The following is a 17428-nucleotide window of genomic DNA, read 5'->3' on the forward strand; positions in this document are numbered from 1 at the left end:
CGCGTTCTTGCCAGTGCGCGTCGGTGTAAGTTGACCCGATGTGTTCTGGAGGTTAGAGCTCTTATCTGCAGGGGGTCCACTTCCTTCGAGCGGGACTATTTGCCGGCGGCAGCGCAGGGAGTGCAGTTTCCTGTGTGGAGGCAGCCGGGAGTTAACCTTGGAGCTGCGTTACGTAGCTTACGCAACCTTGGAGCTGCGTTACGTTACGTACAGCGCTTCAAGAGCGCTGTCGATTTTGTTTTTTACTCAAGTAATTCAAAAGCTATGCAAAAGCACAAATAAGTATGCTTGGACGCATATTTCTTGGAGCCCGGTGTACAGCTAGAAATATGGTTCTAATATATATATATATATATTTTTTTTCAGGAATTGTAATTTATTCTATGAACAAAGAAAACTTGAACAGAAAGCAAGTGTTTTGCGAGAAACATGTGTAGCAAACCTTTGTTTTACCGCATCGCGAAACTGCTTCGCCCGGTGGCATGAAAGACACTGTGTGTAATGTTATTTTATCTACACAAAAACTTTGTATTTACCGCGCTTATATTTACAGTATAATTGTGTGTGCACTTAAAATGCATATTTTCATTTTTTTTTATGCTTAGCCTGTTCAGAGCAGTGTTCATGGTTCTATAAATATTCTTTGTTCATGTTTACAATGTTTTTCATTTGATGATTCTTTTCGTACTATTGTTAATAAATTTATGGTTTCAAACTGACTGTGTTTGAAAGATGACTCCTAGCTGTACAATTTGACAGCATAAACATAATGATGTGCAGCTGTACAATTTGACAGCATAAACATAATGATGTGCCATAAAAAATAAGATTTTCTGGACTACCCCAATTCTTGCGGTCAGGAAAGTGTTGATTGCATCGCAGATACAGTTGACCAGGCATCACTTCAATCAATGCCTCAAGTGCCAATAAATGGCATAAAATGTAGAGTGTCTTGTAGGTGGGAATAAAAATTTAAGAATGGGGAGTTTGACGCCATATAATATAGTTTTCTGTTTGCCTTTTTTTTTGCTGAATGTGAACATTGAATCATAGTAGCTGCAAACTTTAGAAACACATGAAAGAAGAAATGAGTCTTTACATGTCTTTCTTACAGCCAGCCATCAGGAGTTGGGTGCAACCACTCTACACGAAAGACTAACCAGCCCAGATGCAGGTCAATCTGACGTTTGATAAAGTTATTGGCAAGCTAAGAATGCAGTGCAAACTCTATCTACAATATTGCCGATACAAAGTCATCAGTGCATGCACACTCGGAGACACAGTTCTTGAAAGATGAAGCCCACATCCACCGTGAGGTCACAGGTGCCAATGGAAGCTAATAAAAAATAAACCTACTTAAGTTTTTCACCAGCTTCAACACTAGACTGCTCATCAGTGTATTTTTAGAATATCGCTGCCATAATATTGCAGGGTCTCCTCTCTCATAAGTCTCAAACAAAGGGCAGGAAAACACTTTATCACATAATTTATTATAAGGCCATGGCTTTGCATGCTATACATTGAAAACAGGGTTAAATATCAGGACTGGATTGCCTGTAACTTTACAAAGTAAAATGGTATGTGCAATATGTAGCTATTTATTAAGAAATAAAAAAAGGGCCTGCAGGAAGCATAAAGTGCCGACAATGTTCCTCATAACTAATCCACATGAAGAATATGTTCAGGCGTTGGTATGTTCTGGTAATGAGAAATGGTGAACGAAGCAGCACTTTACATGCCACAAAGTGCAGCTGGGATGGTCCCATCACGTGGCACTGGGAACTGAGAAGAAAAGAAAAAATGTTTTAAACTATTTGATGTATTTCTCCATAAACTTTTTGTGAAACTCTGAACGAAGAGTGTCATTGATGAAATGGCGCTCCTTGTTGCTCTCGAGATCACCCTTGGCACAGTTTTTGAACACGACGTCGTCGTCCCATCGTCGCTTCACCTTGAATTCAGCCTTGCTTGAATTCAGCAGAGGGTTTCCACTCAAGATGTTCTCCATTCGAATTCTTTCCTCTTGAATTTTACGCTCAGCTTCCTGAAATGAGAAATGGAGCACTATCACGGGCTTGGAAATAAGTGTCTCTAACTCCCATATTCAGAAATGCTACTTGACTTTAACCTGACTTGCCACCACCTCAAGGCAGCACATTTGAAATGTGTTTGTGCTGCCTTAGCACGGCCTAAAGATTGTGCGTTTGAATCGAGTTTGTGCTGTATTGAAGATGGTGGCAAGTCAAGTCAAGGAGTGTTTCTGAACATGGGGGTAATTATCAAAATTATGCACTATGTATGAAGCTTTCTTACCTGCACCAGACAATTTAGAAATGACTGCCCATAGTTGTACACAACTTAAGACGTCCAGAGATGCCCCATCCATGCCGAGGCATAACAGCCAATCCCGTTCACAACTAAAGAAATCATCCCTTCCAAGCACTTGGTAACGTTTCCTGAAAGCCGGGTCACTGGCCATCTGATTAATGACGTCAGTGTTCAGAGTACACACCCATTTGTGCAGGCTTGTCTGGATCTTCGTTTAAGGAGGAAATGCCATAGAGCTTTAAAGCATTGTTTATGGAACCTGTTCAGTTTGAAAACTCAGCTGTGTTGCACGGTGCCACCGCAAGCGATGGCTGGAAGTGGTGCTAATGCTGCAACATGCTTCCGCAAGTCCAGCATCACGTGCCGGATCGAGTGTGTGTTTGGCTGTGGTTACGCTGTGTTCGTGTACTGCAATACGCACACTGAAGAGATTTGCGTGCTATTGTGTTCTATGTAGCGTGGATGTACGTTCATCTGCAATGCTGATGTGTGCTTGTATGCACAAGCGGCTATAGAACTAACAAGTGCCCGCGACACTAGGCTCTACGTGATCCCGTTCTCCATGCTGCGTGGTATCGTGCTATCCTGTCTTTGCAAGAGGCTGTTCGATATTGCGAGTTTGCTATGTTCATTTTCATGCCGAAGACACATTTAAAACCTACAGCCACCTTGTCAATGAAAAAAATGTCGAAAATGCTCGCGGTAATGAAGTGGAGTTTTCAGCAGGAAAGTGTGCCCAAATTTTTCCTAAACGCCCAGGATATCTTCGGAGCCGCAAAAAAAAAAGATTCCAGATCAAGGGAGGATGGCCGAAGAGAAATGCTTGATGTGTTTTAAATCAACACGCAAGCCTGAAAAACGTGCCGAAACAGCAAACAGTGCTTCCACTTTGAGCAATATCGAAAGTGTTCGTTTGCCATCTGTGAGTCAGCGCAGCATTGACAGCTATTATAAAAACACTCGTTTTGTGGCCTTTCCTGCAATAAAGACTAAAGAGCGCACACAAGTCATAAAAAAATGCATCATTGTCGCTGAAGATAAGTCAGTGAGTATTAGTGCGCATGGGTTTGTTGCAAAGACATTTAAATCTGACACTATCACCATGCTTTCACAACTGACAGAATTGCTCGCACGTGTTGACGCACTGAATGTGTTCCCAGGCTGGAAAAGATTATGTGCAGGGGCACTACTATGTGAAGGAAATAGCAGCTGCTCTGAAGTAATAACCCAGAGTTTATATAAGCTACATACTTTGTTCGCATGTAAACTTCCCGACCTCAATGAGCTCCTTTCTGCAACTTTCGCATATGAGCCAGCGAAAAAAATCGGTCATGAATGGGCTTGGTTGCTATCGAAGTGTGCACATGCATAACTTAGTCATGCGCTTGCAATGGCTGATTTCTGTGAACGCGCAGCGCTGCATAGCCAATCTGCACAACAACGTTAGCGATGTTACCACGTCTTCTTGGCGTTTTTGGGGACTAAATACAAATTATAATAATGGTAATATCTAGGGTTTCGTCATAGTGATGGGTGACTGAAATTTCGACCATCTGGTGTTCTTTAACGTGCACTCACATTGCACAGTACACGGGCCTCTTGCACTTCACCTCCATCGAAATGCGACTGTCGCAGCAGGAACTGAACCCGCGACCGAATGGACGTGTTGCATAGACATCTAGACTTGACACAATCACTGCGTTTTCACATCTAACACAACAGCTCGCGCGTGTTGAGTTGCTGAATGTGTCCCCGCAGGCGGCAAAAGAAGCTGCTGCTGTGAAGTATTAAATTAAAGTGTAAGCAGCATACTTTGTTCGAAGCTGAAGCTCTCGAGCCCGATTGGCTTCTTTCCGCAACTTCCGCAGACAAGCCAGCGAAAAAAACCCTGTCCCGACTGGGCCTGATCGATACCGCAGTGTGTCGTGACATGCATAACTAATTTCTGCAAATGTGCTGCGCTACTAAGTCGATCTGACTGACAATGTTAAGCAATGTTTTTTAGTTGTTTGTTCAGCTTTTAACCGAAACTAAAATGGGTAATGCGAATGATGTGAACAGATCCCACTACATGATTCACGTGGCTCCAACGAAATTGTGCCGTTACGTATTTTGACAGAACCTACCAAAACATTTGGAGCCTTCCCCATTAGCTGAAAAAAACTGTCATCACAGCTAGTCACTTGGACAATGCACAGCATAATGACTATCGTGCTAAACTTGAGAGCCGCACTATCACCGGGTGCCTGCTATAGTTCGCGTAACATAGAGCAGCCCCTACCACACTTTGAAACATTCCTGCTAATGATTAAACCTTCACGGTTACCGAACGAGAAAAACTAGTCATTTTCATCATTGCATTTTCAAGCTATTCAATATTCGCACGGATAGCAACTGCACACGCCACGTTCACTCCCGCTTCGTCATCTGCTATGAGAAGCCTGTTGCTGCAGTAGCACCACCTGGACCGGAAGCAAGTTTTGCGCCGCTTTCGATGCATGGCAGAGGCAGAGAGCTTGGCATATGAAGAGGTTCTATAAACAATGCTTTAAAGTTGCATCCGACCATAGCTGTTTTGATTGTTTGAAACCACAAAGCCGTGTGTATTTGCGAAAGCACCTATGCAGACTCTTAGCGATTCTGCGCAATACCTGTTTTTGCATGCTTTCCACGAATGAACGCCCTGCCTAATGCACATTATTGGAGGCATATGTCAAGACACCTAATTTCATGGCACTTTTATTGCAGTAATGATAATAGAGGTAAGCATGAATACAGTCAACTTTTTTTAAACGGAACTCGAATGAGATCCATAAAACTGTTCAATTTATCAGAAGTTTCATTTAGGCAAAGTAGACTTAATTAGTGAGCCAAGACCTTTATACAAATTGCACAAACCTCACCTTACTCATGAGGACGAGTAGGAAAAAAAAAAGGAGTGAAGAGTGGTTTGTTTGGCAAGCTTGAGTTGTTTTTCACAAGGTACGCACCCATGCCTGACAAACTAGCTAGAAATTCTGGAGAAGCCTCATGCTCGAAATAGCGCTGCAAAAGTTCAACAAGTTCTTTAGCTGATCGGTCTGGTGGCACTACTGCACTGGCAGTATTGTCATCACATTCATCGCTGAAAGGTTGATCCTCATCTTGCACTTCGGCAATCATTTCCACGACAGTCTCTTAACACCAGGTACGAACATTTTCATCAATATATTCGTAGTCCTGCAGCGTGAAAGGGGCAGAGGGCACGACCTGACTGAATACTGTCTCAATGTCGGCAACAGCAGGGCTTTCTTCTTCATCAGGTACTGCTTTCTTGCATTTGAAAGCCAGCATGGTGAAAGCATCTGAGTATTGTTGTTGCCTTAACTTGCTCCCAGGCACAAGCCAAAATGTGGATGGCAGCCAGTAAATCTATGCTGTAGCATTTCCCATTGCCTACTCTAACAGCATTTGATGGAGCAATTGTCTGCGGTAATGAACTTTATTGTTCTGAATAACCCCTTGATCCATCAGCTGCATCACTGTCATTGCATTGATTGGAAAGAACTACAGAATGATGGCTTGAAGTCGTTGAACCTGACAGTAGGCTGGGCAATTATCCACGATGAAGACAACCTTCCTGCCTTGCCTCGTAAATCTTGCGTCTTCCCCCCGAAGCCAGTTTTCGAAAATGGCGGTGATCATCCACGCTCTTCTGTTTCCATGGTTTGCAACGGGAAGGTGTCGAATGCCTTTGAAACAACGTGGGTGCCTTGATTTTCCTATTACCTACAGCTTTTGCTCATCTCCTGCCATGTTTGCACCGACCAGCACAGTGATGCGATCTTTAGTGCGTTTTCCTGCAGGCTTCACCTTTGAAAGTGAGAGTCTTTGATAGAAGCGCTTTATAAAAAAGACCCATTTCGTCAGTGGTGAAGACGTCTCGTGGCTCAAAGCTCATCGAAATTTCCTTAAGCCGCCCCTGTTGCCAGTCGGTGCGAATGTCCCTGTTGACTGCATTACTCTCACCTGAGATTGCTTTGGCGATGGCGAGATACTGGGCCATGGCGTGTTTTGAAGTGACTGGGCCATCCGTCGCTTAGGACAAAGTTCTTAACACCCGTTTGCATCGCGATTTCTCGAGCTTTCTGCTCGAAAATTGGTCCGCTTATGGGCAAATTGGAACTCCGTGCACGCTTGAACCACAGAAAAAAAACTTTTTCTAGTTGTTCATAAGGTGCCGACCACATCCGCATCTGTTTAGATGTAAAGGTTCCGTTTTTAACAGTGCCTTCAATCATTTTTCTGTTTTTCCAGATAGCGGCAGCGTCGATTTCGGGATGTATATTTCGCCACCTCCATCTTGGGCAGGCCGCTTCGATCGAGCTCCTGAAGAATTTGCAGCTTTTTTTTTTTTTTTTTCAAGCGAGAGTACATGGTGGGGCGTCTTCCTTTCCATCGGGCTAAAATAACACCGTGATCCACCGCACTTAGCCGCACAACTAGGCCTAACCCACAATTGACTCGCCGACTCTGCTCCCACAGCCACAAGCGAGAATGGCTACTGGATTGGCTTGTCTCGATATCGAGGTGTTGCCATGATTGTGAGACAGCCTTTGGCATGAGCGCGTCTATGCTGTGTTTAGAGTTTATGCCGTTTAACCGAAGGTGACAAATAAGCACTGTTTCGATTAACCGGTGAATTTTACTGCGCAACACATAGAAATCTAGCCATATAAGCCTGTTTAGTTCCATTAATGAGGCATTTTCGTTTAAGCGAGTTTCGTTCATTGCAAGTATACTGTAGAATGCAATTTTTATATATACAGAAAACTACAAGTAAATCAAACCTATTTAATAGAACTGCTGCTAAAAAGGAACAACTGCCTCTAGAGCGGGAGAGTTGGGATCTTTGGGACAGTTGGAGTGAGACAGCTTACCTACCTTTCCTACTGTTAATTCTAAAATGTTAGCCAACTCTTCATTATATGGTGCTAGAATACCGATAGCATGACGGCAATGATGGACACTATAGTGCGTGGATCCTTATTTACCTCGAAATCGCACTTTTTACATGTCGAGAGTAAGTTTCTGGTACCTCAATGACGTCTCTTTCAGACTTAAACCGTCTCGCCAATGCTTTTGGCAATTTTTTTTTCTGAGAGCACCTGTCACCATCACAAAAGCTTTTGCTGTTGAACATCATGTATATTAGGCAACGTAGCACTGCAAAAAGAGGACATTTGTCTTGAGTGTTGATTGGAACACTGTTCCATTCCACCCCAGAATAACGCTAGACAGTGACTGGCAAATAACTTTCAGTGTTAAGCCACATTGGCCGATAAAGTAGGTAATTTTGTTTATTTCACATTTTAAAATCGTAGATCTTCAGTGCCCTAAAAAATAAATAACAGGCTTGATAGACTACAATAGATGTTAAGAGAGGTAATTTTAGGGATCATTGTAAAACACAATGTATATTCATTTAAAATGCCTTATGACAAATATAAGAGTTCCTCGAGTTTTTCAGATTTTCCCAGAGTGCTATTGCTGAATTTCCCTGAGTAAAACAGAAGTTTATTGTGAAGTCCAGGAACAAATTCTCAAGTGGCGGCAGTGGTATATATATATAAAGGGTAGAACGAATGCGAGCATTTTCAACGGGCACGGACATGGTCTTGCGACCGCTCTGGCGTTTCCACTTGAATTCTCCAGAACTGCCTTTTTTTCTTGTTGACATTGCGGCGCGTATTTCCTGCAGCTTAAGCGGTGAAGCAAGTGAAAGTTTTGCAGCTTTTGCTGCCTTTTATGCCAAATGTGAACTATAGCACTAGCAGCATGAGTGAGGAAACCGCGGCACTTTACTGAGAGACACTGAAACCAGGAAAGTTCAAAAGAACATCATGAACATCAGCAAGAAGTAGTTGACCCTAATGTTCATCTTCATGATCAGCTTTAACTTATTTTTGGTTCATACGAATTCGGGATGATAACATGAGTGAGGAAACCGCGGCCCTTTATTGAGAGGCAGTGAAACCAGAAAAGTTCGAAAGAACATCATGAACGTCAGCGAGTAGTTGACCCCAATGTTCATCTTCCTGATCAGCTTTAACTTATTTCTGGTTCGTATAAATTCGGAATGATAACAATATTTTGTGTGCTCCCTTCGAATTTATATCATCCTTATTCTACAGTATACTCAGCATTTACCAAGAACCCAATCAAGAGTGTACAGTGAAAACTGTCACAGTACCAATACTTGCATAAAAAGCAACGTAAGGGCAGGGCCTTTACCCATTGTACGTCACCCCCTCCATCTTGTGCCACACACTCGCAAGAATAGCAACGGCGTTCAGTTTGAAATTTCACGCCTTTCTACGATGCATAGCGTTGCAAATCTTGGCAGAGGTGATTGTGAGCACCCAGTACATTTATCACATTTGCCAGCTTGAAATGCTCAAACGCGGGGAGGGGCCCTTTAATGTGCTCACCGACAGGAAGGAAATTGACCCTACTTGATCATATCCAGCTAACACTACTATCTTTCCACTCTGGGCAATTAGTGCTCTGGCTATCTGCTCCTCTGCTGCCTCTCTCAGCAACGACGAAAAGAAAGAGACCCATAATAACAACATTTTAGGTTTTACAAGCCAAAACTATGATTTCATTATGAGAGACATAGTAGTGGAGGGCTCTGAAAATTTCAAGCATCTGGTGTCCTTTAACGTGCATCGACATCACACAACACATGGGCCTTCATCATTTTGCCTCCACCCAAACATGACCGCCGCAGCAAGGAACAAACTCATGACCTTCGGGTTAGCAGCCGAGCTCCACAGCCACTGAACCACCGTGGCTGTGGTATACACATATGGTGAATGGCGGTGACGTCGGCAAAATCCAGCCGAGAGTGTCCATATAATTGCTAGCACAATGAAAAAGGAATGGCTTATGATCACAATGACAGTAAGTTAGGTACTGGAACTCTTATTGTTATGGAGGAAAAAGTACAAAAACTTCACCTCAAATACATGGCAGGTATGGCTGTTTCTTTAAAGGTCCACACACCCAGCATAAGACCATACTTCAAACAAAACCGAAAACCGAAACGAAAACCAAAACGAAAAACACGGCAACTGTGCAGCGAGACAAATATTTCAAGTTTCTCCACAGATGGTGGGGCAGTTGCAGCGTAACCAAAGTTATATGTGTGACGTAAAGTGTAGACCTTTTTGCAGGATGAAGGTGGGATGCTGCCAGAAGCTTGAGGCACGCATGACCAAACTATGTGATTGATCAGTGCTGGTGACACATGGAATGTCATGCAGGAAGTCCATATGGTTACTTCAAAAACAGAAATATCAAGGGCCAGCACAACCTGGGCATCGAAGTTAATGAAAAGGGATTGTTTGACGATAACAAGAGAAAACGTCTTCACTGAACATGGTCGTGTGTTTCTCTTTTATAATGCGGTAGCCAACCCTCCAAGCGCCCTTTGAGTGCTGCCATCGGCATCACCGCGGGGTTACATATAAAGTCCATGGGCAATAACACAGCTACGCGCACGATGTGTTGCATGTGAGAGTGACAGCATGCAAGGACAGCCGATGACCACGGCTCAGATGACCACGGCTCAAACAAAGAGCAAATGTGTTGGCCATCTTCCGTCGAGTCACTCGCCCATGGGAGGGTCCAGGAGGGGCGCTGAGCAGCCCCAGCAGAATCTCTGCATGCACCTCTCTCTTGACAGGGATGGGCAGAACGCTCATACGTCCATAAGGTCTCAAACCTCCATTTGTGTTGAGGTAATAGACTGAATGAAAGTTGCTTTGCTAACATTTTGCTGAGTTATGCCAGGTTTAATGCTAAAGTCTTACTTTCTACAACACTCAAATTCGTTCCTGCTGCATTCATTACTTTATCCTTTTACTAAAACTGTGACATTTTTTCATATGCGCAATCCAGGAGGGTCGACCCACAGTCAAGTCTACCTAATATTGTGTAAATAGAGTACAGTACCAGAGGGCCAACACGGTCATTTGCCAATTCCATGATCAAGAAAACATGCTCCCTAATACTTTTATTGTTTGTTTCAAATATGTACAATTCTACTTTCAAGAACACCAAAAAATGCACCTTATCTTTGCACTTGCAGTCTCAATTGATGGTAATCTGTTCAACATAGTACTTTTTTCCCCCCCATTTATGTGAGGCGACACAGGGCAAACTTCACCAATACCATCTTGAAGATCATGTGCCTCAGTTGCTCACATATCATGAGCCGAGCCTCCTACAACAGAACTTATCAATGAACATCGTAGTTTGAGAAACTGCTGGTACATTTGCCAATGCTAATTTGCTCTCTCTTACTTGCCTCACAAGTTGGATACCTTGGCAGTCAGTGTTCGAAGTTGGACCAGTTAAAGCACTCCAAAATACAATAAACTCCTTTAATGAGGTCGCATGTGATGATTACTTGAAAAAGTGGTGCAGGGCACTTCAGGGCGAGGCCATGCAAGTAATCTCAATTGGTGAGAAAGAGGACGTTGCTGCTTGTTTTGAAGTCGCACAGAGCTAGACACTAAATCACTTCTCAGAACTTACATGCCTAAAAGGTTGCCCTCCAGTTTCTGAAGAAAAATTCCCAATGGTGGCGATCAGTACTGACAAGTCTTAACCTCCAGCAACAATATTTTTGGCACATCAAACCAACAAACATTTCATCTCCAGCGCAGTGCCCTATGCCTTAATCGCAGGTTAAAAAAACAAATTACCTGAAAGAACAACATACCCTCTTTGCTTCTTCTTGAGCACGTTCCTTCTTGATTCTGTTCAGCTCTGCCATGAGCTCAGCGGTGTCATCTTCATCACTGTCATCACTGTCTTCATCCTACATGGAGAATAAGGCACAACTGAGAAATCGGAAGTGCTAAATTTATGTTAACCTTCACTCTTTGCGAAAGTTCACAGTGAACAAAAACTAAACTTTCCAGCCAACACTGAAATCTGCAATAGTTAGGAGTGCCTGGATATGACAGGGAGTGCATCACGCATTTGGCAAATGTGTGACTAAGCTTTTAGATACCGTATTTACACGCACAATCAACGCACTCGCATAACATCCTCAATTTCAGTCGTCAAAACTCTGATTTTTTTTTCCCTCTCACGTAATAAACGCACCCCCTACATTCATCTGCTGCAGCCCCCCCTAACCGACAGCTGACGCCTCCTTGCCCATTGGAGCTCTTCTGTTTTTTTATTTTTATTAAATCGCAGACTCCCTTCGGCAACCTCGGCTCGCTCCCTCCTCTCCTTTGACCACTGCTGCGCGCTGTATTGTTTTTCTTTCTATCTGTGCGCCACACGTCCCTGTCTTTCTTAATTATCGGTGCACCACAGCGGGCTTCACAAACGATACCAATGTACACACATCGGAGTTGGCAAGCATACAGCGAGCAAAGGTCATGATACTTGCCCTTTCTGGAAATTAGCTTGGTCATATAAGAAGGATAAAGCTGCCGCTCGCACACGCTAGTTGGATTAGGACGATTACACATTACTCAAGATATTTTATCAATATGACACATGAAAAAAGCTTGTGATTTCACCCGTGCACATTGCCAGAGAGACAAAAAATAAAGAAATGATGACAGCTATTATGGTCAATGAACACGATCATCTCAACAATTTTAAATGCTTATACAATCAATTTGGTGCCTACGTTTTCCACAATATATTTCTACAGGGAAATACTGGTTACCGTATGATGCAGCAAATAATACAAATGACAGGAATACTAAATTCCATACATGGCATGTGAAGCAGACGACAACGCTATGGAGTAGTGTTGTGCCTTTGGCATCCTTACCATCTAGCTCACCTTTATTCATTAAGCCTGTATTTTATGCATAACATCACGAAGTGATAAATATAGTAACATTCTCCTTTCTTGCACTTTTGATTACTTATTTATGAGAACAATATGCATGAAAGGGTTATGTGAACACAATGTCGATGAGGCATTCAAACAGCAATTCTGAGTTCAAGCGAAAAAAAGTATAGATAGTAACATGTATTTTCATCATATTTCACTGTCTCTGCAAGGATGCTTTCATAAAATTGGTTTAACCCATATATGCCCAAACTTGGGAAAATTAACGAAACTAGTTTCTTTCCCCAAAATGATTGCTTCTACGATGTCAGCAAACAGAATGAGACTTTTATGAAAAAAGAAAACTTTCAACAACAGTTTTGGAGCTGTCTGTATGTAGGACATCAATGTTTGACACACCGCGAACAAAAAACATTTACGCCTATCACTGTCATACGAAAGTTACTTTACACCCAATAACTGACGAACGATCAACAAAAATATTAGCAGCATCGAGAACAATTTGACTCTATATTACTTAAATAGTTTTTCATGGTATGGCACTCAGCTACACGCACGCGAAATAGCCATTTTGTGACTGCAAGCGCATGGTTATTCGTAGCCCAGCGATCACCTAGACTTGCATGTGACGAGGACAGGGCATCATAAGCAGACCTGAGGTTGCGCTACCTTTGTTACAGCAAAACATCTGAGTTACACTCAAAAGTTTCAGGGTCCTACATGTAGGAGACTGGGCATATATAGGTTAAGCATCAGCACTTAATGCACACACACTGGCACTGCTTAGGAGCCGCATGAAACAGCACTGCATAAAGCACAAAAGTTGGGCTTAAGTTACTTACAGATGCAGTCAATGACAAACAGGAATAACAGATCTTCTCACCATTTCAATTAAACATGTGGGTCAAAACATACGCTAAGTGTGTAATTATTTAGTTCTACAATAAGTGGTCAGCATCATTGAAACATCTTTAAGTCTTATGAAATATTCATTGAGTTTGCTGTACTCACCTCATCTAAGGAGTCATCAGCATCGAGATTTGATGCAGGTGCCTGCTCCAGCCTGGGCCTCTTTGATGGCTCTATATGTCAAAGGGAATGAACGTGTATCCATTTACCACATGCCACTTACCACATGCGGTCAGTTGTGAATCAATCTAACTTTTCTAGTCACCTGCTTTACTCTAAAGAAAAAACAAAACAGAGGTTTCACCACACATATGGGTGGCATCGTCAGTATGTAAGACAAACGGCGAAACACGTGTGTATGACTTGGAAAACAGAGCAAGCCTTCCTGTTCCTCAACTACACAGATTACGGCGGTGATGCAACTATCGCTCAAACAACCAACAGAACAAGGCTTACCACAATAATCACTAATAAACGTAAGTGCAGTCTAAAAGAGCCTGTTTACTTACCTAGAAGTAGATTTAGGCATGAAATAGCCTTTTTCAAAGGGGGAAACTACGCTTAACAACATCAGAGCTGTGTGTCCAAAAGCGCGTCCATTCCACGCAGCACACTGAATTACTGGCCTCTGTCCCTCTAGAAGTATTCATTGCATACGAAATAGCCATTACACTGTAGATGCTTGGTGGACACTCGTTATAATGTTATAAATGCAAATGTCAAGAGTTCAGAGGAATGGACACTTAGACACATTGACTTCATCAATTTATTCTTGTTCACTAAATGTTTATTTACAATTTGTCTGCATAGAAACATGGTAAACAATCAGATCCATATCACCATGCCTATCTAATTATTGCAGATGACACAATGTAGAGTATTGTCTGCTCATACAGTGGACGTGTGATCATGGGGCCACACTTTGTTTCACACAGAGTGTAGCTATGCATTGAATCATGGCTGAGAAGATACAGAAGTTACTAGAGGTGTGTCCCAATGCTTTCCATTACATTGTTTAGATACGGCAAGCTTGCGCTACCATACAAAGACGTTTGCTTTCAGTACCATGTTGCAGTCATGGGCAAGCCAGCTTATTGTTTGGTAGTGTAGCATGGTGCAAACTTTAGGAACTGCCCCGCCGCAGAGGTCTAGTGGCTAAGTTACCCGGCTGCTGATCCGCAGGTTGCGGGATCAAATTCCGACTGCGGCGGCTGCATTTCCGATGGAGGCGGAAATGCTGTAGGCCCGTGTGCTCAGACTTGGGCGCATGTTAAAGAACCCCAGATGCTCAAAATTTCTGGAGCCCTCCACTACCGCATCTCTCATAATCATATGATGGTTTTGGGACGTTAAACCCCACATATTAATCAATCAAACTTTAGGAACTGCACTAAATTGGCACAGCTGGTGCAGCTGTCGGACCCCTGCACTAGGCACAGACATTTTAGCTAGTATTTATTATCCCTAGCAATCAACGTAAAAAGCCAGATACTACTACTTCAAGAAAGAACAGCCTTCTGCTGTTGACATAGTCCGTTTGATTCTGGGTGCTAATTCCATGGGCAGCTTAAAGTGATGGGTGGTTTTGCAGCCATGAAATGTGATTGTGAAAGCAAAATCTGTTTCATTCAGAGCTGACATAGTGTGCCCAAATAGTGCATCAGTCAGATGACATGAAGCAAAATGTCATTGCAGCTGTACATCTACTATACATAGTGTGAACGTGTGTCCCGCAGCGCCCCTTCGTCACTTCCGAAATGCGCAACCGACATGCCCGAGTACCTACCGACTCTATTGCCTACCACTGCCGTGTTGATTTAGTAGTCCACGAAGAAGGAGCAACGCTTCAGGGTGTTTCTTCGCCGAAAGTTGTCACCAAAAATTACGAATGCCACATTGCGATTTTCCGAAAAGTACCGGCGTGTTTGGCTCATGTGGAGTAACAAAAACTACTAGAAGAAACTCGGTGATATTTGCGTTTTCAGGTGTAACTTGATTACGGGTAAGTGCCACAGCCAAGCACTTGCCTGCAAACAGATAGCCTACCTTGATTACATACAAACTTGTCCGCGACCACTGCGTGCACAATCAGAATGTCTGGGAGGCGGTTAGAATCATGATGCCTATTGCAAAAATTCGGATATTGCATTGATACAAACTGAAAATAGACGCGAAACAATATTAGTTCACTCTGAAGTATAGCCGATTGGTTCGATCGGGGGGGGGGGGGTCAGGTTTTTAATTGATCAATTAATTCCCTAACACGGTCTCTATCATTTTCAGGGACTCCACTGCACATTAGTGTACAACAAAAGTAAAATACAAGTTGAAGAAGATGTGAAAACATACGCGAAAAACAAAAAAAAGTGATGACCGGCATTACCACAGCATGCATCACGCGAAGTCTCTATCTGCCTCGCATAATATTTTCCTTGGCTGTTTCCACATTTTTCAATCAAAGAGGCTCAACATCAGCACTATTTAAAACACTTGGGGGTGGGGGGGGAGCTGTTCATTTGGTGGTGTGGGCCACAGCAATCTATTAATATTATATCCATTGTAAACTTGCTAAGCTCTGCATGACTCGTTTTCGATAGGAGGTGCCGCGCTTCGCTCATCCACTCTTAAATTCGCAACTCAAGAGACTTTGGGCTTTCACTTGTTCTTGGGCTATGCAATTTGTAGTGTTTGTAATGAAAGCGAGATAATGGGCCCTAGTAGGCCGTGGCGGGCAGCCAGTCTACGCGGTGGCTGGTATACGTGTCACACATCTTGATTCTCTGGTCTTGTATCGAGTGAAGAAACGAGGCCTTTCTGATCCGATGAGCTCGTTAAAGTACGACAACAAAAAAAAACACAATGCTTCTTTTTCAACATCGTGCACTGCAAAAGATGACGAGCCCCCAACAAACCGCTCTGCAGCACGTAAACTGCTGTAGGTATCCAGGGAGGTACCCGGGCATGGCGGGAGAGGGCGAACACGGCGGAAGTGACATCGCATGAACACTATGTATACAACACACAGCTGCGCTCGCTCTCTTAGCAATCCGCACATCTACCATACCGTAGATTGGGCGTGTTTCTACCTGCTGCCAGGGCTTACCTCCACAGGTTAATCATAATATTTGACAAATATATAAAAGTATGACATCATATTGTGAAGAATACTCGTTTGCCCTGTCCTCCTGGCCCGTATGCATTCTTTTCATTGCGCAAAATAAAAGAAAAAAAACGCACTTTTTCGTGTAGTTGCAAGCCACACAAAGTGCGGACACATGCTGCGAACAACTGCCTTACGAAGGGTCGGATACATCCGCATTTGTACATACTGTGCTGAAATTTAGGCAGCACGCGAATGCATGCTAACCGCAGCTCGACCATCCCACTCACCTCGGATTATCTTCTTGCCATCTCTTTCGTACAGCGCAGCACGCTCACGTTCCTCCAACTCGCGGCGAAAGTCCTTTGCCTTGAGTTCCTCGCTGGTGCCCTGACCGGGTTGCCTGTTCAACGCAACGCGCAGAATGCGTAAGCCTAAGGGAACAGAAAAGCGAGCGCTGTTGTTAGCGGAGTTAGTTTTACCAACCTGTACTTTAGCTTGGTGTGTCCCGGGAGATCCCTGCTAGAGTATTGTTTTGACAAGGCTCCTAAGTCTTTCTCATTGCGGCCGCCACCACCTCTGGCTGGCTCAAAGGTCGGCCTTGCAGCGGTAGTCATCTATTAAAAGAGAGAAATAGTCAAGAACGTCTACAACGACAAGTTTTGGGCAGAACAAGCGTTTGTGCACTCGTGCAGTAACGCTTAACGCTGGCAAACAACCTCAAAGATCTTATATATGGCGTTACGAAACGCATCAACCAACAAAGAACTATTCGAGATGTTCCGATGGCGTATGAAAAGAAAGCACTAGGCAATATTTTTGGAGAATTTAAGGGTAAACTATCGGTCCTACCTTGGATCAAACGATCTTTGCGACGACAACAGACTTGATGGCTACTGCGATTGCGCTTCTCATAACGCAAAAAAAAACCCCGAAGAAACTATCAATGATGCCAGACTTGCATCGTTTCTTCGCTAAAGTAAGCGTAGTTACACTTTGTGATGGTTTCAAGGCAAACAAAAGTTCATCGGTCGGTTACTAAACAAAACTTTGTTGTTTTTTAGTCGAATAACTAAGGTAGCTTTGCTTAGTTAAGATCAGCTTATGCGAAAATGCCCGTGGTCTGGTCTTAGTGCAAATAATTTTGAACGAGTCAAACGTAAATGCTTCTTCTTTTTTTTACAAGGCGAAGTCTTCCTTTATTTCTGTTTTAGTGTTTG

The 17428-nt window shown here is 43.2% G+C and overlaps 1 protein-coding gene across 1 annotated transcript; it reads right to left on the reverse strand.

Annotated features, from left to right (window-relative positions):
- Positions 1 to 1469: 1469 nt before the first annotated feature.
- On the reverse strand, positions 1470 to 17201 carry c12.1 (spliceosome-associated protein CWC15). Its single transcript, XM_037412427.2, has 6 exons — positions 17061 to 17201; positions 16695 to 16825; positions 16499 to 16611; positions 13211 to 13281; positions 11099 to 11197; positions 1470 to 2044 (listed from the first exon to the last, which is right to left on the reverse strand). Exons 2-6 carry the CDS (start codon positions 16823 to 16825, stop codon positions 1811 to 1813), a joined length of 648 nt encoding a protein of 215 aa, XP_037268324.2. The 5' UTR covers positions 17061 to 17201; the 3' UTR covers positions 1470 to 1810.
- Between the last annotated feature and the right edge of the window lie 227 nt (positions 17202 to 17428).

This window comes from Rhipicephalus microplus, chromosome 1 (assembly GCF_043290135.1).
Source record: "Rhipicephalus microplus isolate Deutch F79 chromosome 1, USDA_Rmic, whole genome shotgun sequence".
Taxonomy (NCBI): Eukaryota; Metazoa; Arthropoda; class Arachnida; order Ixodida; family Ixodidae; genus Rhipicephalus; species Rhipicephalus microplus.